At 42.0% G+C, this 22,496-nt stretch overlaps 3 protein-coding genes and 1 long non-coding RNA gene across 6 annotated transcripts; all 4 read left to right on the forward strand.

The window, feature by feature from the left end:
• The first annotated feature begins 1,202 nt into the window (after positions 1-1,202).
• Positions 1,203-4,137, forward strand: hoxc8a (homeobox C8a). 2 transcript variants are annotated; one of them, XM_077712281.1, is made up of 2 exons: positions 1,203-2,140; positions 2,608-4,137. In XM_077712281.1, exons 1-2 carry the CDS (start codon positions 1,705-1,707, stop codon positions 2,916-2,918), a joined length of 747 nt encoding a protein of 248 aa, XP_077568407.1. In that variant the 5' UTR covers positions 1,203-1,704; the 3' UTR covers positions 2,919-4,137. The 2 variants fall into 2 exon arrangements, with proteins under 2 accessions (XP_077568407.1, XP_077568411.1); XM_077712285.1 differs by having other exon boundaries at positions 2,614-4,137.
• Positions 4,138-5,792: 1,655 nt separating this feature from the next.
• On the forward strand, positions 5,793-20,794 carry LOC144193412 (uncharacterized). The gene is made up of 2 exons (XR_013325755.1): positions 5,793-6,789; positions 20,104-20,794. It is a non-coding gene; the product is annotated as an uncharacterized LOC144193412 (long non-coding RNA).
• hoxc6a (homeobox C6a) lies at positions 9,556-13,348 on the forward strand. Of its 2 annotated transcripts, none has more exons than XM_077712268.1 (2): positions 9,556-11,890; positions 12,275-13,348. In XM_077712268.1, the coding sequence occupies exons 1-2, from the start codon at positions 11,410-11,412 to the stop codon at positions 12,589-12,591; spliced, it is 798 nt and encodes a 265-aa protein (XP_077568394.1). In that variant the 5' UTR covers positions 9,556-11,409; the 3' UTR covers positions 12,592-13,348. The 2 variants fall into 2 exon arrangements, with proteins under 2 accessions (XP_077568394.1, XP_077568384.1); XM_077712258.1 differs by having other exon boundaries at positions 9,566-11,890; positions 12,272-13,348.
• hoxc5a (homeobox C5a) lies at positions 14,015-17,129 on the forward strand. Its single transcript, XM_077721880.1, has 2 exons — positions 14,015-14,610; positions 16,416-17,129. The coding sequence occupies exons 1-2, from the start codon at positions 14,193-14,195 to the stop codon at positions 16,622-16,624; spliced, it is 627 nt and encodes a 208-aa protein (XP_077578006.1). The 5' UTR covers positions 14,015-14,192; the 3' UTR covers positions 16,625-17,129.
• Positions 20,795-22,496: the final 1,702 nt, after the last annotated feature.

Raw genomic sequence — 22,496 nt, forward strand, 5'->3', positions numbered from 1 at the left:
ATCTTGTTTTTTTCGTAACTTTAAAACGCTCTGAATTAATACAATAAAACACCACAAAAATCTAAAGCGTGTGTATTATATATATATAAAAATAAGAACATCTACGCAGTACAATAATAGCGTTCATTGGAATTCCCATATTTGATACAAGAATTATTTCTAATGAGGAGGATAACGACTTCTTTTTTTGTTAACATCAGTGTGTGTGATGTGTGTGTGAGTGTGTATTAGCAAGAGTGATTGGCAATCTGCATATTTATAGAGTGTGAAAGGTCTATAAATTCGCCCTGCGCGCCTTTCATATTTTACGAGGATGTGTATAAAACGTTAGTGGCCTCACAAAAAAAGCTCGCTGGCATATTTGGACTGCGGAGAGTGAAGGCATCGGGCTCGCCTATGTGAGCGTGGAAGTGGGACTCGCGCGAGTGCTGATTGCAGCTAAGCATCCAGTGTAAAATTTTATGAACTCTTCCACACCGGGAGATTTATCCTCGCTGGCTTTTACGGGGTCATTGAGTGGCACCTACTATTCATAGGTCGTGTTTATATTTGCGTGTGTCAATGTTTTACAGCGCTGGGTGCAAGTGTGCATGCACCTCCCTCACGTATACTCGATTCCACAAGGGCTGTGGCTTGCCTTCTCTCCCATATTCTTCTACAACTTCATTTTCTGCTGCCGAGTGGCTGTTATGTGTGCGTGTTCCTATATATACAGAAGCACTTTGTTGTTTGTTGTCTTCCCACAGTTGAGGCTTATGTGGGTGATAGTCTTTGTCTTGTGAGGCTTATGTGCAACTGTTTATTAGTGCTCTCGAGCGCCGTCGTGTCATTTTGGTGGATTTTTTTCTCATTCTGACTGGTCCGGTGACCGTGGCTTATTGTTATTATTGTCATCATTGTTCATTCCGGCAACCCACTGGAGGTCAAGTACTACTAAAATGGCGTTTTTATCCTTCAGCGAGCTCACTCCAGGGCAACAGAAACAACAAGCACCGTTTATTTTCAAATGTAACCGTGATCAGATAAAAAAGATTCCAGTCAGCTCCTCGTAAGGTGTACATATACAGTATATACGTATAGGGCCCCCCACGCATGTCTGACCGCTATGGAAAAGATGAAGGGGATGGGGAAGGGAGGGGGGAGGACGGGGGGAGGAGGAGGGGGCGCCTACGGTGGGGGTGGGAAGCTAAAAAAAGGAGGAAAAAAAACAGCCGAGAGCACGCAGCGTCTGTGACTGTGCCGGTGGAGCACGCCAAGCTTTAAGTTTAGATAAGACGGACGCACACATGCCATGAGCTGGACTTGAGCCTGCAAAAAAGCCGGGAGAAAAAACAACAAGAGGCGGCGGTGGGGGCAACGACAGCAGCAACAGCAGCAGCAGGAGCAGCAGCAGCAGAAGAAGCAGAAGAGGTAGCAACCCACGCAGGGAAGCGAGGCGACAGGCAAGGACACACATCAAATGCGAGGAAAGGCTCAGCGACAGTGAGCTGCCGTGGATTGTCCGAAGGGGCAGCGTTCCTCCAGTTCCGGTTTGGTCTGTCGTGAGTGCGTACGCCGCGAGCGAGCGAGTGAGCTGGGACCCCAAACAAAAGGCTGCCGTCACCCACCGTAACGGAGGTCTTCCACAGCCCCAAGAACGAGAGAGAGAGAGGGAGAGAGAGTGTGTGAGAGAGAGGCGCACCACCGCTGGATGCAAAAACAAACATGAGCTCCTATTTTGTCAACCCTCTTTTCTCCAAGTACAAAGGCAGCGAGTCCCTGGAGCCAACTTATTACGACTGCAGGTTCCCACAGAGCGTCGCCCGAAGCCATACGCTAGTTTACGGACCCGGAGCGGCCGCGCCGGGCTTCCAGCACCCGTCCCATCATGTGCAGGACTTTTTCCACCACGGCACCACCGGTATCTCCAACCCGGGTTACCAGCAGAACCCGTGCGCCCTGGCGTGCCACGGCGATGCTGGGAAATTTTACGGATACGAAGCCCTGCCCCGGCAAACGCTTTACGGCAACCAGCAAGACGCGAGCCTGGCGCAGTACCCGGACTGTAAATCGTCGGCAGGTTCGAACCCTGGAGAAGGACAAGGCCACTTAAATCAAAGCACCTCTCCTAGCCTTATGTTCCCATGGATGAGACCCCACGGTGAGCAGCTACGTTATTATCATTGACGATTATGATTCAAGCAACGATGTGCATATGTGTGTGAGTGAGTGTGTGTGTGTGTGTGGTAGCTATAGCTCAATACTTGAGACCAACGTGTGTATGTATCTGTGTTTGAGAGCAAATCATACCGAGAACATGTAGAGGCGGCACTGCACTGCAGCACATGTCCATGCAGCTCACATTTACTGATGAGAGCATGACAGCTAATTATTTGTCCTCATGCGATATTTCACAATGGAGCGTGTAGTCAAATGTTTAAACGGATGCACATTCATTATATATAAACGTATTAAGCTTTAAAAAAGTATTGGTGGGCCATCTATAAACACTAAGTTTAATTCTGGCAACAGACGTCATTAAATCGATATGCCTGCCATTTTAATAATATCTTGTCAACACAAAGCTTCATTTATTGATGGATTGACTGATATATTTTCATCTCCAAGCACCAGGACGACGCAATGGCAGACAAACCTACAGCCGTTACCAAACTCTGGAATTGGAGAAGGAGTTCCTCTTCAACCCTTACCTGACCCGTAAGAGGAGGATCGAGGTATCTCACGCTCTAAGCCTGACTGAGCGACAGGTGAAGATCTGGTTCCAGAACCGGAGAATGAAGTGGAAAAAGGAGAATAACAAGGACAAGTTTCCGGGTCAGAGAGGAGAAGCTGAGGCCGAAGAAGAAGGCAACGAGGACGGTGAAGTAGAAGAAGGGGAAGAAAAGGAAGCGGAAGAGCCAGAGGAGAGCAAGGAGTGATTTTATGGTCCTTTTTATGGTTATATGGCTGAAAAAGAGAAGGAAAAAAAGAGAGAGAAAAGTCTCATAAACAGAGCAGGAGTTGCGAGAGCGTCATTTTCACGACCACCATTTCTTTCATTTTATCAAGTGGAATCACTACAATATTCCTGTCATCATCAGGCACATTTCTGCATTCTTCACAATTAAAAAAACAAACAAAGAAATCTCCCAATTCGATATTCAGTCTAAAATAACTGCTGCCCTTTCAAAAACGAAATAAAAAGGAAATACAACGCATGTTAGATCAAAAAAATGGCCTAGCTATTTTTTTTAGGAGGGTGGGGTCAACTGTATCAAGTTTAAACGCTCTGCAAACTGTAAATAGACACACAAAGAAAATAAGTCGCCTAATAAACTCAATGGAGGGTTTTTAGTGCCGTGCTCAGTCATCACCGCAGCAGTTTGTACAAAGCACCCACTTTTATGGCTATTGTTATTATTATTGTTAGTGTTTTAGTCCTTTTCTTTCCACGCAGTGGCCTAAAAAACAGCCACGAGCTCCTCCTCACGCGATTTTAGTTGCAGGGAGGATGACCAGGGAATTGCAATCGTTTGAAATCCTTGATGCTACCTTAACCTGGGCACAATTGCAATAGAGATTTCTGAAGAAAGAGATTTCAGAAGACACACACACACCCACACACACACATACACACACACACACACACACACACAACTCTTGTATGATTAAGTTATGAATATGATGTAGCATTTACCCAGTACTTGTTGAATACAATTCTTTGCGTCTTGGGAAGACAATTTAGCTCGAAGCCAAGCAAAGCAACAAAGAGATTGTTACAATGCAGGCACTACCTAAAAAAAAAAAAAAAAAAATAGGAGCCTAAAGACCCCCCCATTCCTTCCGCGTGGAAAGGTGGCACGGCTCTGGACGAATGACAAACTAGTTCCCCAACAACTAAAACTGCCTATACAACGCACATTGACTGCGCAAACTTGCAGCAATTACAACGAGTTTCCTTTTGGATTTGAACGTGATAGTGAAATAGAGTAGTTTTCTTTCTTTTTCTTTTTCTTTTGCACTGAATATAACCCTTATGTACGTCTTGTTATATATTGATGTTAACAGTTATGCTCGTTTTCTGGTGTTTCTCCTGTGAAAGACGACATTGTGTTCCGCCATTGATGTAAAATCACAAATAAAGATGATGGCTCACAATCTTTTCTATGTGTTTTCTTTTTTTGTATTACAGTCTGCAATTGATGTCTCCATTCTCTATTTTCCCTACTCTCTTTGTCACACAACCCCCACACTCACACACCAAAATATATGCATGAATAACGCCTAAGGCTCCACACTTTATACCATTTTTAAAATGGTATCCCTTTAGATGCATGCATGCAATAATATATAAACGTGAACACAAAAATCTGCTTTTGGTGGTTGAAAATAAACAAATCACGTCATAAGAAATCACCTGCGTTTATTTATTTTTAAATTTGCCTTTTGTTTCGTTTTCACAGCATGTAAACTGTCCAAAGCCTTTTCCTACTTGATTAATCCCTTTAATAATAGGTAGATTAAAAAAATTAAAAAAAAAACTTCCTCATCCAAGGGGAGAATGTTTTTAATGAATCTTGGGATTATTAATATTTGTGATGAAGAAAAACCCGTGTCCAATTAACAACTATGAAGGAAGATTCTAGAATGTAACGAGAGAGAAAGGTTTGCCGTGGGGCACCACAATTTTGCAAAACGTGTCAAACTTAAAGCCTTCTGCTTTCATGGTAACAACAGTAAAAACGTTTGAGACGTTTTAAAGCGTGAGCAAAATTCTGGAGCTATATTTTAGCATTACAATTATGTTATTTTATTAAATAGGATCAACTTACTTCACATTATTTGAGTACTTTTATATAACGAAATGCAAAAAAAGTGTTTCTAATGTTATTTACTTTGTTGTGACACTTGAAAAACATTTCTCAATAAAGTATACATTTACTCGACATACATCTTTATATGGGTCTAGACTAGTTCAAATTGATGTATATAATGTGCCTGAAAAATGTTATATTAATGCCAGTAAAATAAAAGTGTCGTGCTCTAACGTGAAATTCTCCTCGTATAAAGATATATAAACGATAGCATGGCTTTAGAACGAATTTAACAGCAATATATCAATTGCAGTCTTAATATATCCCATCGAAACAAAATAGGTACATTAAAATGTCGTTTTATATGTTTCCGATTCTTCATCCGTCCAGATCTAAAGAAAATTCTGTATGTGGTCTATGTAGGATTAAAAATACGACCAAACGAACACATTTGAAACATTTTATTATTGTATGTTATTTTATTAGGGTATTGGAAAATGAGTGCACATGATCGTTAGTGACCTATTATTTCAAGTTTATATACACCTTTAGGGTTTTATTTTCTTTCTTTCGCCTAGATCATTTTTATTTTTAACGGATATTTTTTGTTAGCCCAATTAGCATTAAAATAGCGTCTTTATTTTTGATGTCTTGAGTTTGTATACTCACCATTCCGGATGTGCAACAACAGTGCTTTGTGTCCAAACCAGCCTATGAATTGCGTCCGCGTTTTCACCAGAGGGTTGACATGAGCACTAAAGTTTAGTGTACCTGTTGTAAAGTTTATTGCTGCACGGTGCAAAGGCGAGGAAGGCTGGCTACAGCTTTTTTGCGTCTTCAGTGACTGCGCACAAGCAACTAGGAAAGGCCTAGATGCACCGAGTCGGCGCTCCTCTGAAATCTATCGTTTAATTCAGAGCGACGTTTTTTATTTATTTATTTTATTTATTTTTTATTTTATTTCATAATTGTAGTCGTGTCGTCAGGTTAGTACCGTCATTTTTAAAATATTACATTTGTTGTATTTGCTGCTGGTTGAATTTAATGTGTGTATTTTGTCCCATTGGGTTATATTATGCTGATTTTTTACGTGGAAATATTGGGGAATATTTGAGAATTGTTCTTTGGCTTTTTGGGTGTAATATGTCTTGCTTGGCTGTGTTACTGAAGGAATTGCATGCTAGCATTATGATGGTGATTTTATTTCACACAGCAACATGAGTTCATTTGAGCAGTCCAGCCACTGCAGCTTGTTGATTGGGCAACTTTAGTCATGTGTTCAAGGCCTTGAATTTATTTTAATTTCACTCAATGTTCGCCCAGAATTGTGGTTCTTTTTTAATAATGACGCCACCATTTGCTTAATACTATATTTTCTTGCAATATGCAATTAAGTGTGTCAACTACTGTTGATTCCTGATGTGATTTGACAACAAATGTCAGCATCAGTGTTCCTTTTTTTCTTCTTTTCTATATTTGCTGCATCGAGGAAAAAAAGGGGACTGGCAAAGATGGGTGCAAACATTCCTGGTTGTTAAAGGGAGAAATTTACAGCTGAGTAATAAAAGTTTACGACTCACGGCTCGCTGTGATTGGCCACAGCGAGCCACGTGGCTCACGCTCTATGAACATGAACTTTATGCTGTTGTCTATTCCCTGCTCCTTCCTTTCAATCGGCAGCAGAGCAGGCTGCACCGGTGTAAAAGCTTCCCTTTTTCTCCTCTAGAAGCCGCAGAAGCTGAGTATGTGCCGCCCTTTTGGATGCTCCTTCCCGTTTGCTTCACCCTCCGCTTCCTGGTGGAGGGGTGGGGGTGTCGACGCGTGTGGGGACAGCCTCCGCGTCTTGCGGCGTCGCTCCCTCCGGAAGAGGCGAGCAAAAGGAGCTGCAAAAAAAAAAGACTTTGTCACGCGGCATCGTCCTAGCCTGAACGTGCGTGAAAGACACCGTGCAAGGCGGCCAACATGGAGCACCGGAGGAGCCCCCGCAGAGGAACAGGTAGGACTGTGCCCCCCTCCCTTCCTCTCTTGCTCTCAGTTTCTCCCCCCCTCTCTCTCTCTCTCCCCCTCCCTCTCTCTGTCTCTCTCGCTCTGCTGTTTGTGGCCTCGCGGATGATGGCAGATGTGTGTGACATGTCAGCAATTTCCGTGGCTTCCAAGTGTATGTACGTGACGTGAGAGACATTGCCACCATTGCACCCACTTTTTAAAAAATCACTGTTAAGACAGAGGGATGAGTTGTAAATCCATTTTGACTGGGAGGTGGTGAAAGTGAATGTCAGTCATTGTCATCAATTGGACGTCTGTCTCCGTCAATGGCAGCGAAATATGGCCAGTCTCCAACTCTCCCAGGCAAACTGAATTAGACGTCTATTGCTGTCAATGGCAGCTAATGGATAATTGTTGTTGTTGTTGTTGTGCTTATCTGGAGGTGTTTGTTGATAGGTTATTGTGCATCATACGCAGACACAAGCTCACGTGCACGCACGCGCAAACGGACATTAATTGCACTTGCCCACAGCGCCTCCTAGCGACTGGCTGTTGTTGCGTGTGGGCGGGGCGGATGTTTTTGAAGGCTGCTTGCTGCTTTACTGCGGATGTCAGCTGACCTACTTGTGTATGTCTGGTTTCCTAATGCTGATTTGAGGAGAAGCCCTATTTTTTTGTATTGATATGGGAGATACTGGCATCTGCATGATGGTTGCTTGTACACCTTTTGTGTCATATTATTCATTGTCATTTGTATTTAATAAGAGTTGAAATCGGCAGTGAAGTGAATAGAAAGTGAGAATGTGTGTGATGGTTGTGTAAAGGGGAGCTACACTTAACATTTGAAATCCCAGGAAATAGAATGTATACATGTGTGTATAGTTTATGTTGAAGGGACTGCAAATGCGGTAATAATAATCAAGTTGGCTAATACTGGCTTTTTTATAAATGTGAGGGTCCTAAAAGTAAAGTGTCCTTATGGTTGACAAGGCTACAACATTTCAAGTATCAATTAATATGACATTAGAATTGTATGGCTGTTTTGTGTGGTATGCTTAAAAAATATAGGACATTCACCACTAAGCATACAGTTCACCAAGTGTAATCTCTTATATGATATTTTTTTGTGTCATCTGAATTTATTAGGGTTTACAGTATACAACATTATCGTCATTCCAATGTTTTTCTTTAACGGAGGTAGTAAAAAAAATCCTAGCACACGTTTGACTAGCAGCTGCAATCGTGTGTGTGTGTGTGTGTGTGTGTGTGTGTGTGTGTGTGTGTGTGTGTATGTGTGTGTGTGTGCTGTAAAATTCAACCACAATTTGCGAATAAAACCAAACCAATATCATAAATATAATTTTCTTGTATCGTACAAAATTGTACCAAGCCCACATGGCATATTTATGCATGTATGTGAACACTTTTATTTTGCCGTGTGCATAGAAGACAGTAATTGTTGCAAAAAAAATCTTTTGTGTGTGCGAGTTTTCGCCGAAAATCCACAATCTCATCGCAAAAAAAAAAATAAAGCGATAAAAAATATTTATTGTCCAATCCTGCTTCTGAAGCCTCGTTAATCCTTGCGAGCTGTTGCAGTTTGCTGTCCCTTCGCGACGTTCTTTTTGCTCTAATGGTCCACTTGTGTGCCTGCACACAGAAGCAAATAGTCCATTTGAATGTAGTTTCATTTTACAGTGCGGCTCAGTTTAGAGTAGAAAGAGGCAATGTTTCGTGCTCTTAAGTGAAGCTTCATTGAAGTCCAACATCTGTCCCCATCACCACATTTAGAACTCCCGACAGTCTCAAAGTTTTGGCCCACTAATGGTCCTAATTTATGATGTGTGGATCAACACGGGTACTGGCTTCCTGAGTGCATAACGAGCAAAAAAGTCGAACACTTCCGGACATAATTGGGCCAACCTACGACGGTAAAGTGCCTATAGATGCCTTTACATTGTTAGAACGGGAATTAGTCCTGATTAGTACGGGGAAGACGAGGGTAAAACAGCGGGGCTTACGAGCTTTAAACTGCTCGGCTGCGTTTTAATCATGACAGATTATGTCCAAATTATATAGTCGCCATACAACTAACAAAATAGTCAGGCTTGTTAAATCCAAGGGTAAAAATCACCCCTTTTTTAAAAATCGGGCCCAGCTGGCCGTTCGTTAATTTAAAGCATCGATGATATCCTATTGAGGAGGACAATATATATATATTTAGAAATAATACAAGGTGATATTACCGTGCCCTTCTCGTTAATGTTTTTATTTTTATTTGTAGTTGTTGTCTTTGTGTGAAATTGAAGCAAAAGGCAGCTCGGGTGTAGCTCAAGCCGCCATGTGATGGGCCGCAATAAAACACTAAAACACGAGGAAAGAATGACCTTTGGAATTGTGCACAGTGGCACAACCTCTTCTGCATTCCACACTCAGTGCACACATTGCCTTCACTCTTCTGCTTTATTTACAGCCCAAACTTTACAAGCTGTCTTGTTTAGAGATATTAAAAAACACTGTTTTAATGTATTCATTCCAATTTATATTTAGTGAAGATGTGGAAAAAAGATGAAAGAAATTGGCTGCAACGTGCACTATTTTTTTTTGCTGTTGTTGTTTTTATTAACATTTCATGGTGCCTCTTGCAAACATTTGCTGCAAACGCGGATGGTCACATATGGCCACAAAAAGGTGAAGGAGAGGAAGGAAGGTTTTATGACGAGTCACTTCCTCGTCTTTGTTGCCTCTTTTGTGGCTTTTCAGCCTTCCAAACAACAGGGAAAAACTCGTTTAGGAGATCAATGGGTTGCCAGGGTATACTTTTTAAAAATAAAAACATGGCTAATTATTAATTAAGTGTTGCAAAAATATAATTTTATTAGTAAGTATTACAATTGCATTCCGTTTTAAAAAAGTAATGTCTTTAAAACCTAAATCAAATATACATAATAATTACACGTGATGAAAATTGCTTTAAATACCACACAAAAAATATTTGCTCAGCCCCCCAATTTTAAGTGAAGGTTAAATAAAAAGTTTCTTAGCCCCCAAATATTAGGTTATGGTTAAATAAAAGGCAAAGCATATAATTATTTCACAAAATCCAAATGTCCCACTTTTCGCTGAGCTGGCACAATTAAAAATGACAGTTTGTTAGCTAGAAATTTTACGATTATTCATTTTTTTACAGTGCTGTTGAAAGGTGATCGTTAACATTCTATTTCCTGTTTTCATTGTGGTTGTCAGTTTGACAAGTACAAGAAAAATCCTTTTAATTCTCTCGCAGTCAATTTATCAGGGTAGAACAAAAGTGGGCAGCAATTATAATATCCGTTTGCAGTTGTACAAATGACAGCGTGTGCAAAGACAATCGCTCAAGTTTTACGTGTTGGTGGTGCAATTTCCAAAGCCATTATTTGTCGCTCTGATAATCATCAGTTCGCTCTGGTCCACGTACAGGAATGCACATGCACGCATGAAAAAAAAGGACAAACAAGCAACCCTTCGACTTGTTGTGGTTGAATTGAAATTATAAAGAAAAAATATATTTGGGGGCAAGTGTTTTTATATTCTAAGATTATCTGGAAATGTGTTAATTAAAGCACTTTGTGTTTTGTTATGATTTGATTTGATTTTAATTTATTTTTACTGCTTTGTGGAAGAAGCTATTGCCCTATGCAGCATGCAGAGATAGTTGCTAGAGAGCAGGGGAGCGTCACTTGTTTTATTGCCCCACACAGAGAGACCATAAACGCATTCTTGCCGCCTCCCCCTGCTCACTGGAGGAAAAAAAAAAAGCTTTGAAAATTGCTCACACGTCCAACAATTGTGGAAACGTTGACGCCACGCTTCAGGATAATATGAAATGTCCATTTTTTATTTGGTAATTGGGGACGAGTAGGGTATGTTTGTGCGTGTGTGTGACGATGTGCTTGAGTTAATATTTTTTTGTTTAAAAAAAGAATGTGCATTTTGCTCACAAGACTAAGATTTCAGTGGGTATCTTATTTGATAATCTCCTTAATGGCTGTTCAGACTCGACTTGAATTTTCAGTGCGTTTATATAGGCGCTCATGCCCCCATTATAGCGTCATCAGTCACAAGTGTACTTATCAGACTTGTTTGGGGGGGAAGCGCCTCCTTTCCCTTTCTCTTTCTTTCTTTGCCCCCTCGCGTGTCGCATCTCCAGTACAAGAAGACAACAAGAAGAGGATTGCACACGACTTCCACTGTTTATCGGCATTTTGCACTTCATGCTCCAGCTCTCGGGCTACAAGCTACAGTTTCTCCCGCAGTCCCGCCTCGCCATTGGCGGAGCCGGGTCAGCTGACTTTGTCATATTGTCTGCCAGCGAGCCTCGGCTTGGCTATAACGCTCGCCTTTGTGCGTCTTCGCAGGAGATTGCAAATTAATAATATAGAATCGTCTGAGAAGCGGGGAGGCACGCCGCTTTCGGGGGGTTCACCCCGAGGAGGAGGAAGAAAGAAAGAAAGAAAAAATAAAGAGAGAGAAGAAGCGCTTACAGAAAGGTGTGGTTGGTTGACACGCGCGGGAGGGAGATTTAGTGTGGAGGAAGATTGAAAAGAGAAGTGGGGAGAGTTTGGACAAGAGGGTTAGGAGGAGGCAAGGTATGAATTCTTATTTCGCAAACCCGTCGCTCTCGTGCCATTTATCGGGCGGCCAAGAGGTTCTGCCCAACGTGCCCCTCAACTCCAGCACCTATGACACAGTCCGGCATTTCTCGTCGTACGGTGCCGCCGTGAGCCAGAACCACCGGATATACGCCGCCGCGCCGTTCTACTCGCCCCAGGACAACGTGGTGTTCGGCTCCGGGCGGGCTCAATACGACTATGGCTCTAACGTCTTCCTGCAAGACAAGGACGTGCTGCCCAGCTGCCGGCAAAGCAACCTGCACGCACTCAACGGCGGCGGAGGCGGCGGCGTTGGCGGCGGCGTTGGCGGCTCGCAAAGCCACATGGGCCAAGACTACACGCTGGAGCAAGCCGCCGTCGCCGCTGCCGCTGCCGCCGCTGCCGGTGGCCGGGCGGCCCAAGATCACAAGAGCAACATCCCGATCTACCCGTGGATGCAGCGCATGAACTCACACGGCGGTGAGTTTTACTAGCCGCAAATAAATTAAGGAAATGGGCTCGTTTTACGATATGTCTCACCGAGAGAGTAAGCTACTTTTTATGGCCCCATAAAACATGACTGTATCTCCTTGACTTGGAGATGGGGGCCTTTTGCATGTGCAAACAAACAGCTTTCGTTTAGCCACAACAAACTCTAGTGTGCACTTTTTTTCTTCTTCTTCTTCTTCTTGTTGGAAAAACTAAATCGCTTATACAAAGATGTCCTCGACAGATCTAGGGGTCGTTCACAACTTTTATTTTTTAAAATTCGTTCCCCTTCATCTCCCCTCACCCCAATCGCACACACTCACACTAAAACCCTGCAAAATCCATATTGAAACGGGCCACTTTGTACCTCAGCAGGCGTAGGCTACGGGACGGACAGGCGCAGGGGACGACAGATCTACTCGCGCTACCAAACCCTGGAGCTGGAGAAAGAGTTCCACTTCAACCGCTACCTGACGCGCCGCAGACGCATCGAGATCGCCAACGCTCTATGCCTGACCGAGCGCCAGATTAAGATCTGGTTCCAGAACCGTCGCATGAAGTGGAAGAAAGAGAGCAACCTGACGTCTACGGTGGCCGCGGGGGAGTCCACGGCGGCCACGCAAGCGGAGGAACGCAGCGGAGGTGAAGACGCGGTCAAAGAAGACCAAGAGGACAAGACCAAGAAGGAATAGTTCCATCCAAATGGAGAAATTCAACCCCAACATTACTACCTAGAAATGGAGCTGAAAGGGACGACACTGCATGATGGGCCCCCCTCCTCGTGTTTATCATACCACAGGGGTGTTGAGCCTTATTAAAAAACAAACAAACAGGCAAAACATCTTGATAATTTCAGCCACATTCTGAACCTGTGACTCTGGATCACTATTGTTTTTAATGTTATTTTTTTACTTGTATTGTGCAAAAAAAAAAAATCTAATCCCAAGTATTATTAAGTCCAATGCCAGTATCATTTTTATTTATCCGACACGCAAGCCAATGCATCACTGTGAAGTCTCTGCTCACCAAATAGTGTTACTTTAGTCTCGACATTCCACGGAACAAGGGAAGGATTTGGAACTGTAATTTGCTCACAGTGTCATTTACTACTTGAATATATAGATATAGAAATATATACACAGGTTTTGCAGAAACCTGAGTTGCACGATTAGAATCGCACACACACACACTCGTTCTCTTATAAATATGTGCCTGTACATAGGCAAATGAGACTAACATGATCTTATGCAAATTCTTTAAGGATGAATGTGCTTTAGTTGCTCTGAAATATAGAAAATGCGTAACAGACTTGCGCTTAGGCCCATTTTTTTTTTGTTTGACACATTTCCTTGTGAGATATATTTGTACTTTGTCCTCGTTTTTTTTATTTGAAAGTTCATGTTTTGTCATAATTGTGTATCGTGGAATAAAATATTTGTAAAACTTGGACTTTTTGGAAATGTCTTTTTGTGGAAACACCATTTCATCATTGTGGTGATTTTTTTTAAAAGTTGGGTCGTTTTTCAGTTTTTTTTTTTTAAACTTGGTCACAGTATTCCATAAATAAATTATGGAGTAGTAAAATAGTTTCTAGCGGGCAATATAGAACACACGTTTAATGTTTCCTTTTTATTTTTTTCTATATTAAACTGCAATAATATTGTCTTGTTGAAAAGGAGCAATAATACGAATTTAATAGCTCATTTAACGGACTTATGAACATTTTAGTTTTATTAATATTTGTTATGAGACGACAGAGAGCTGGTGGGTTTATTTGGGGAGGAGGTCTGGGGTTTGTGTACGTGTGTGTGTGTGTGTGTGTGTGTTGGGGGAGGGGTGGTGGGGGGTAACAACCGGGTATACATCCCGGGGCGTCTTGCCCGCTTCCAGACAGCAGATGACGCTCTTGTCTTTCTATGTTGCGTTTTTCGCAAAGGCTTCTCGTGCTCCCAAGCAGCAGCTCAAAGTTTACTGGACACGTTTTCGCTATTCATCAATATATCCCCATTGAGCATCAACGCCAATTTATGACTGGCCAACATGCGCACGTGATCCCATACAAATAGGCCATATTTGGGCAGCGCCCGTTGGATCAAGGATTAAAAAAAAGATACCAAAGACTACTCCACCTCTAAATCCTGGATTATTTTTTTCTTGAAGGAGAGGCTGTTTTTTTTCTCTTCCAAACGCAGCTATAGCAAGAAAAGCAATGATCACCGCAAATCGGGGAATAGGGACAACGTGTAGCCGGAGTTAAAAGTAGAACCCGATTTTTTTTGGTTGTTGATAAGAAATGAGCTCCTATATTGACAGCTGCAGTGTGAGGCAAGCCGGTGAGACAAGTTCTCCAATGTTTAGCTTCGGAGTGGCCGGGCACGGGTCCAGCTTGCGCCTGTACGGAGGCGTCAGCGGTAGCGACGTCTTTCCCACCCCTCGATCGGTTCGACGGGACGATATGCAATCGAGCCCGGAGCCTCCGCTACCCCCGGGACCTCCCACCCGAGGCGCTCCGGCCGCGCAGCACTCGGGTGGGCTCTCGGAGAGGAGCGTCAGGTCAAGCGGGCATCGCAGTAACCAGGACGGCGGCACGAGCGTGGAAAGGGCGCAAAGCGTGTCACGGGACTCGAGCGTCGTGGGCCAGGAGCAAGAGCAGCACGGCGAACGCGGACCCCAGATCTACCCGTGGATGACCAAACTGCACATGAGCCACGGTAAAGTTCTTCTCCTGTCCATGCCATAGCCTCTTGCAGACTGCTCCACTTCTTTTCGAGCGGTCCACTTTGCCTCTTGAGTTTTATAGGCCAAACGCAGGAAATAATAAAAACTCGCGGTCATAAATTTTATGACAAAGGCATCCATTGCTCGTAAACCTGCTCTATTACGGCGAAGAGGTGATCCGAAGGCTGATTTATGATTCAGTAATTGGACCACAGGATCAAACTGTGACAAAATTATCAAATAATATTACAGATTCATCTCCCACTATTATTTTCTTGATCGCTTCTTTTGTGCTCCTCCCATCCCAGCATACACACTTTCCATAATCATTCCGAGAGAGTGTGTGTTTACGTGTTTGAAGCTTTAGCCTTAAATTGAACTCTGGGAAACACCAATGACCACCAATGACCTGACCCTGCGTGGCGTGAACTTTTCACCTCCAAAAGATTTGAATAGGCATGTAGTCTTTTTGCACGCTTGGAGTCACAAGTTGGCTGCAGGCTGCAGATGGACACTGGCCACTTTTACTGCAAATGCTTCTGGGGTTTGTCTTAGTTCATATGCAAACATGCCTGCAGCAGGGAAACAGGCGGTGGTGGCTCCAAATATACAACTGTTCATTGACGAGCATGTGGAAGTGAAGGGATTCCAACGAGACAATAGGATATATATTCGGTATTATTATTGGTACCCAGTCTGGCCTAGGCTAGCATTCCTTTAATTTTAGCATAGTTATTATACAAAAAAAGTGGTACGTGTTCGAAAATACAAAAGATTTGTGGAATCATTGAAATTTTACATTTTAGTTTGTTAAATGAGCAATGTCTATGTAAAAATGAAAATACGCGTGTTTAAGTATTTCAATATTAGAACTGTAGACCAAACATTTTAATCAACTTTGCCTAAATTGCGCGTCATTTTCTGCAATTTGATTGATCACAATTGACTACAGATATTTAATTTGTTGCAGTGTTTAAAGTAACTTTAAAAAGGCTGATGCACGAATACACTGCATTCTATTTAATGTATGCGGTGTTTCTTTGCTAACACATACAAAATAAGTTAGAAAGTAAGAGTTAGCTGTACTAAAATTGAGCAATTATTTTAGTTTTTGGTTGCCATTTACATTTTAAACACTCATGACACATTTTTATTGTTCATGGCTTAGTTCCCAACTTGCGCCAAATGTAGCATGACGACAATAATGTATGTAGACATTAGACACAGCCATCTGTGATTTTATACTGTCACTACTAAAAAAAGCCAAATTAATAATTACCTCAATCAAAAGATTTTGTATCTTGATACTATCTAATGTACTTATTGGTTGCCATGGTCAGCGCATCAGGCATCTAAGCCATTTTAAGTTAGTGGAGGCTGGTAGTGAATCATATGACAATATTTTGAGATTTAAAAAAATGTATCCAATAGCCTTTGATCGATTTAGCATATGACAAATAACCAGGAACATAAATACATATCAAAAAGCAATTATTTGTTACCATTTCGTTCAAACATCTAATATTTCAACGCAAACCAATTATTTTACCAAACAGCAATTCAAAAGTTGTTTTAAAATGATTTGGGGGAGGGGGGGATTTTGGGGGGACGTATCACGATTAATATATCGTTGCACCTCGAGAAATATTAAACATTGACGTCTGGTTGAAAGTCTGATTGGAGATCTGGCCTTGTCATTGGTACTCACAATGTACATTTTAAAGCAACTTGATCTTGAATTTTCAAACTTTGTCAGCCAAAGACTGGCGATAGCTAACTTCTTTTTACGCTGCGGCAGAATCCGAGGGCAAGCGTTCCAGGACGAGCTACACTCGCTACCAGACTCTGGAACTGGAGAAGGAGTTCCACTTCAACCGCTACCTGAGCCGCCGGAGGCGCATCGAGATCGCACACACGCTATGCCTGAACGAACGGCAGATCAAGATCTGGTTCCAAAACCGCCGAATGAAATGGAAGAAAGACTCTAAAATAAAAGTGAAGGAATAGAGGGGAAGAAGCACTTGGACAGTGCACAGCACGACAATGCAAAGAGCTGTCTGACCTCCAGATGAACTGCAGCGAGCAATGACATCATGACACCGCCCTGTGGCTCTTCATCACCAATTATGTGTCACTGGTTGCAGTTTGGGAGCCAATCTATTGACTAGGGTTCACTTTGATCAATTGTCTTCTGTAGCTAAATTGAATTTGGAGCCCAATGCGACGATAAGTCCACTTTGGATACACGAGGCTTAGACATTGTTGGTCCAATCATCCATGCTCTTAATTGGGATAAGAACAAGGATGAACCGTCATCACGTGCTCCAAATGTTTGGTCCACTCCACACACAAGGGAGGGAAAAGAATACTAGAAACGTTTTTAACCGGTATAGTCCATGTAACGTTGAATTTGTTTTAGTTAGTGACCTGACTTGTCTTTGTGAATGACTGAATTAATGTTTGTAACCAAGAATGATCAAGTGATGCAAAAAAGTTGCCTGCGTAATTGATAATGCTTGATTGTTAAATATAACCAATAAACTTATGACACACACGAGTGTATCTGCGTCGTTTCTGTTGTAACGTCGTTGGCTTTGTGTTACTTCACAATATTAACGCAATTGTCATTTTTTTCCCACAACATGACCTTTTTTTAATGACATAACCCAAGGTATAACATTTCATTTGCTGCTATTTCAAGTCATCTATGGAAGCCTACTTTACACTCATTCGCGCTACGAAGTTTAAGGCCCTCATAAAAGTTTATTGCCCCCCGTTTCCAGACAGACTGTTTCCTGTTTTGTCAGGAGAAGGAAGGGAAGCCCTCGCCTGTGATAATACAACCCCCCCTTCCCAAACAACGACGTGGATGCAAAAGTCTGCTATGTCACCAAATGGCGTCCTATACAACAATTGCATGACGATTAACACAATTTAGTCGAAACACGATATGAGATACCCCACACTGTCAAGCAGATACAAGGAATAAAATGATAAAAATGAAATGGACTCACCTAACAACTCCTTATGCAAGTTCCTGCTTGCTCAGAAGAATATTTGCGTCCACTTTGTCCCTTATTTTCGCTCTCTTGGGCCTCACGCGCAGGCCTGTATGTTGCAATGGATTGAATCCCCCCTCTTTCCGCCCAGTGTCTTCTTTTAGGGTATTTTAAAGTTTACAAGGTTACATATGCCAATTGCCCGGAGCAGGCTCTGTGAATGGTGCTTGGGAAGCACGTGGTGTCATTTAAGTGGCTTTTATGGCCCGCAAGAGCTGACAAACCTTCGATATATACACATCATATAAATCGCAAGTGGCCGGCAACAGCAGCTGCCTCCTGCAGGCACGCACGCGCCTCATTTTGGGTCGCCGTGGGTCTGTGGAACCCGCACTCATGTGAATGGATCCAGCAGTAAGTTGCCTCGTAGGCCTTCTATCATTTTATGTTGGTGCTTGGGGACATTTTTTTTATATTCAGTCGCGCGATTTAATAAGGATTTTATGACGCATTATTAGTCCCATTTCGTGACAATATTCCCTATATTTTAAAGTATTTACGTTATACAGTAGGCATTTCATCATTGCGTGATGATTTTGTTGCTTTTTTTCCAAGTGAAATCGAATGTGAATACGCTTTTAATGAATACAGACTTTGCTTGCCGTTGCCGTTTTTGTAAATATCTAACACACACGAATATTAACTGTGCAGTTTGGTAGTAATTTGCGCAAATGTCGGTGCGTGAGTGCTGACGTTACAGCGTCATTGTGGCTGTGTTTGAATAGACGTGAAAAAATATGGAGGGGACTGTAAACTGAAATGAAATCATAGGAATGAATGAATGAATGATCACGTCAGCATGCGTAATTATTGGTATTATTTTGGAGGTTAGCGTGGGAATGGCATCTGAACGAGTGTGGTTGTGTGTTTTATTACTGTTTGGCTTCATTCACGAGGGTGTGCATTTCTCTCCCTGTCTTTTTAAATAACTCCACTTTCTTTTGATAATAAACTTTATGACACACATCGTAGCGCCACAAAGATATGCCTCTTTTTTTTTTAATTTAAATGGTGCTTTATTTCTTGTACGCTCACGTTTCTTGTCGTGCAAGCAGATGCGTAACACACTTCCGTTAGGGGGCACTGTGCGACGCACTCCTAAGAGAAAGTGGGAATGTGTGTGTGTGTGTGTGTGTGTGTGTGTGTGTGTGTGTGTGTGTGTGTGTGTGTGTGTGTGTGTGTGTGTGTGTGTGTGTGTGCTTGCAGGCCAATGAAATTAATTCTCTTTTTGTCCAGACTGTATTTTGGTTAAGAATGAATTGCACAGCCTGCCTAGCAAATTTCATAAAATTTCAGTTAAATGCAAAATTATCGACACCACTTGAAACAAATACATTTTATTGTAAAGGCTAGTTAACTCCCATAGTTTCAGGGTTTGCAAGGTAGACAATGTATACATCCGCTTTCCCTGCATGCACATCAGCCTTCTTGCTCATATTGTTGCTTTCCATAGACGTGTGCAAGCGACACCCTCATTATTCTAGACACACATGCAGGTCACTTACGGGTGACTTCTTCCCTTTGTCTCAGTTCACATTCGAAGCACAGATCCCATGCAAATGCTTGATGGGACACATTTATTTAACTATATTTTCCCAATGTGAAGACAAAGTTGTGTTATTTTTAACCTGACTTGATAATGAAGTCAATGAGCTTTCCATTCATGATATTCGTCCAAGGAGGCTTTGATTTTAGTTTTGTGCATGTCAAAATGCCCCAATAAATGACTGTCCTCATTCCTTCAACGCTAAGGTCTTTTCTAGGACAATGTCAGCGTAGTTGCGAAAAATAAATGGCCAAAGGGGCAAAGAACGACCCTCGAACAAAGTGTTTGAAAATAACAAAAAACTATATTTGCATCCATCAAAAACTTTAAATAAAAATAAGCATTTTCAACGTTTTGAAAGCATTTATTCATGTTTTTATCTTGATTGATGCAGCTTTATTTGACAGCAATCAGCTTATATATAGATTTATAAATACATTGAGTCTTACCTTATGAATTGCTACACACGAAAACTGTGTTTGCGTGTAAATAGATTAGAATGTATTTTAAGATAAATAAGGTTTATAAAAATTTCAATATCAAGAGAGGAATGATATGCAACGTAACAAATATGGAGAATCAAGATGAATTTAAGTACATTCATTAATATGAATCAATAAATATTTCAGCAAGAATATGTGGGCCGGCACAATGTCAAATAACAGTGTGTGTGGGTGTGTGTTTTAGATTTGTATATTGTGCATAATGTGTATATATATATATATGTATATACATATCTATCAGTAAATAAACATTGTAATTTCAGTGATAATAGATTCTACTACATTAGATTTTGTTTTTCCAAAATGTTGCATTTTGACTGCACAAAATCTCCCTCGAAACACCGCGTTTGATCTCGTGTCTACTTTTGTGTTTTCCAGCTCATTCCACGTGTGTATGCGTGTGAGAGTGGACGTGTCGCCTGTCCACATGTCCGCCGGTGGAGATCTGACACTACTCTCAGCTTGTTCCTGAAGGCCATGCATGCAGAATGGCAACCCCCAGGCGCCCCCCCCCCCCCCCCCTCCCTTGCTGGTGCCTTCAGCGCTGTTAAAAAAGAAAAGGTTGGAAATACAAAGTGTTTGTTTTACCGCATTTGCAAGTTCGACGCTAATGTGCCCTCGCTGCCGTGTAAACTATTGCAGTCAAGTCATTAAAATTGCACACTGAACTGGGTGAGCACTAATGAAGCACAACAAATGGCACAAACAAGCACGTGTTTTCCCCTCTTGGCTGCATGACTGCTCTTTTTACTGCACATTCATATTCGACCCCTCTCAAGACTGCCTGCACTTCATTACAAGTTTTTATTATTATTTGAACGGGACGATATAGCTTATTGTTATTATACCTGTGAGGGGGTGGGGGTCTATTCAGTTAAGGGTTTGATTAAAAGCGTATTATAGGCTTTTAATCAGAGATATTGCAGCGCCAATGCAGGTCGGGTGCCACTGGGCCACCAATTTACACGGAACCACCACATTGACGTCGCCATTGACACGTGTACAACTGTTCATTAGGCCAAAGACCGCTTAATTAGCCCTCCAATGAATAAATGAAGGAGCCAAATAATCCGCCCCAGGGTCTCATCTTTTCCACGTGTACATTACAACTAGTTATTGAACTAGCTGCACGATCTGAAAGCTATTTGCGCCGAGAAGGAATTCAATCGCGTCCCTCCATCAATAATCCCTGGCAGTGAACTATTGGAGGCAGTCAAACGCACAGGGTGAAGCAGGGGTCAGCCCGTCTAAGTCATATTAAAATGCATCCTCGCGGAGTAACAATCTAGCGCCCCCGCATCCCTTTTGGCATCAAAGAGCACTTTGGTTTTGTAATCACAATTGTTGTTGCTTTTGGGGAAATCCTCACATTGAGATATATTCATGGATTGAGCCACTAGTGTAATCAATAACATCGATTCACAATCTGGGCTATACGGTTGCCGTTTTTAATAAGCCCCAAACCGGGCCACATGTCCTATATGGCATTTTTCATCACAGCCTTTTCTCATTAGCTTCCAGAGTGGCAGCGTGAAAGGTTAGAGAGCGGTCAGTATGGTAATAGCCAGCCGAAAGAAATGCTTGGGAACAATGGAAACTTATTTTTCATCCATGCTGTCACGCCGCCTTTGTTTAGGCTGCGCTTTTTGCGACTGAATATTCATATATACCAGCAACCTCTAAGGAAGAAACGCATGATTCTTTGTACTGATTTTTCTAGAACTATTGTTTTTTCTCGCATCCGAGGCTGAGGAAAACCCAAATTAGTTGTCTATATGTACCCTGTAGAACCGAATTTGTGTGGTATTAAATCGCAAATACGTCTCTACGGGAATACATGGGCATCTGCAAGTCACCACCAGCCTCGGACGCACTCGCTTAAGGCCGAGGGTCCTTTAGGGTGTCCCACCGACGTGGATGCAAAGACAGTTGAGACGGAGTCCCACAGCCGCGCTCGTTTCAAGCCGACTGATTTACGGCTTTTATTGCGCTATAAAAGGCTTCCAACATCCTTGCCAGTGCTAATAGAAATGTCATGCGCCATTCCCACAAAGAAGGGCGCCCGCAAACTCTTGTCGTTAATATCGTAATCATCACCATTATTCGTATTAGTACTATTTAAAGCCCGTGTAACAGAATAAAAAGTATAAGACTTCCAGATAAGAAAGTGTATAGCGTGCACATGGCACGTCTCCACGGAGATTAAAGCAGAGTGAATGAGTTGGATAACAGGCAGTTTCACTAAAATGTGGAGTTGGAATAAGGCATACAAGCCTGTGTGTGTGTTCTTTTGGTGTATGGACAGGGGCTGGCTACTTGTTTATGTCATGTTGAAGGGCCTAGACTAAACGTGGCTTTCTGATAGCAAAATGTAAGGGTTTTTTCCATGGCACATTTTGGCATCTATGATAAGTGTGGGGATAGCAGAGCGACTGTTGAGGAAATATTTTGACATATTGCAAACTGTACCAGTAGTATTGTTTCATTCATTATTTCCTATATCACAATATTTTCACATTTTAACCCGATATAGCCCAAGCCAACAAAATATTTGACAGCAAATTAAAACTTTAGACTCTGAGATTTTAATGGTTCCACAAAAAGATTATAACATTTCAAACATAATTTGTCATAAATTTGTTTTTGATTTATTTTGCTACATCAGTTTTTGTTAATCATGGGAAAATATCACATTGCTCAAAATTCATGTATCAAGTATGATACATTTACACAAAGAAGGGCGCCCGCAAACTCTTGTCGTTAATATCGTA

Source organism: Stigmatopora nigra, chromosome 1, assembly GCF_051989575.1.
Source record: "Stigmatopora nigra isolate UIUO_SnigA chromosome 1, RoL_Snig_1.1, whole genome shotgun sequence".
NCBI classification, from domain to species: domain Eukaryota; kingdom Metazoa; phylum Chordata; class Actinopteri; order Syngnathiformes; family Syngnathidae; genus Stigmatopora; species Stigmatopora nigra.

Coding starts and splice junctions, on each gene's coding strand:
- hoxc6a (XM_077712258.1), top strand. CDS start 11,410: ATGAATTCTTATTTCGCAAACCCGTCGCTCTCGTGCCATTTATCGGGC. Junction 11,891..12,271: donor GCGCATGAACTCACACGGCG/GTGAGTTTTACT, acceptor TTTGTACCTCAG/CAGGCGTAGGCTACGGGACG.
- hoxc8a (XM_077712281.1), top strand. CDS start 1,705: ATGAGCTCCTATTTTGTCAACCCTCTTTTCTCCAAGTACAAAGGCAGC. Junction 2,141..2,607: donor CCCATGGATGAGACCCCACG/GTGAGCAGCTAC, acceptor TTCATCTCCAAG/CACCAGGACGACGCAATGGC.
- hoxc5a (XM_077721880.1), top strand. CDS start 14,193: ATGAGCTCCTATATTGACAGCTGCAGTGTGAGGCAAGCCGGTGAGACA. Junction 14,611..16,415: donor CAAACTGCACATGAGCCACG/GTAAAGTTCTTC, acceptor ACGCTGCGGCAG/AATCCGAGGGCAAGCGTTCC.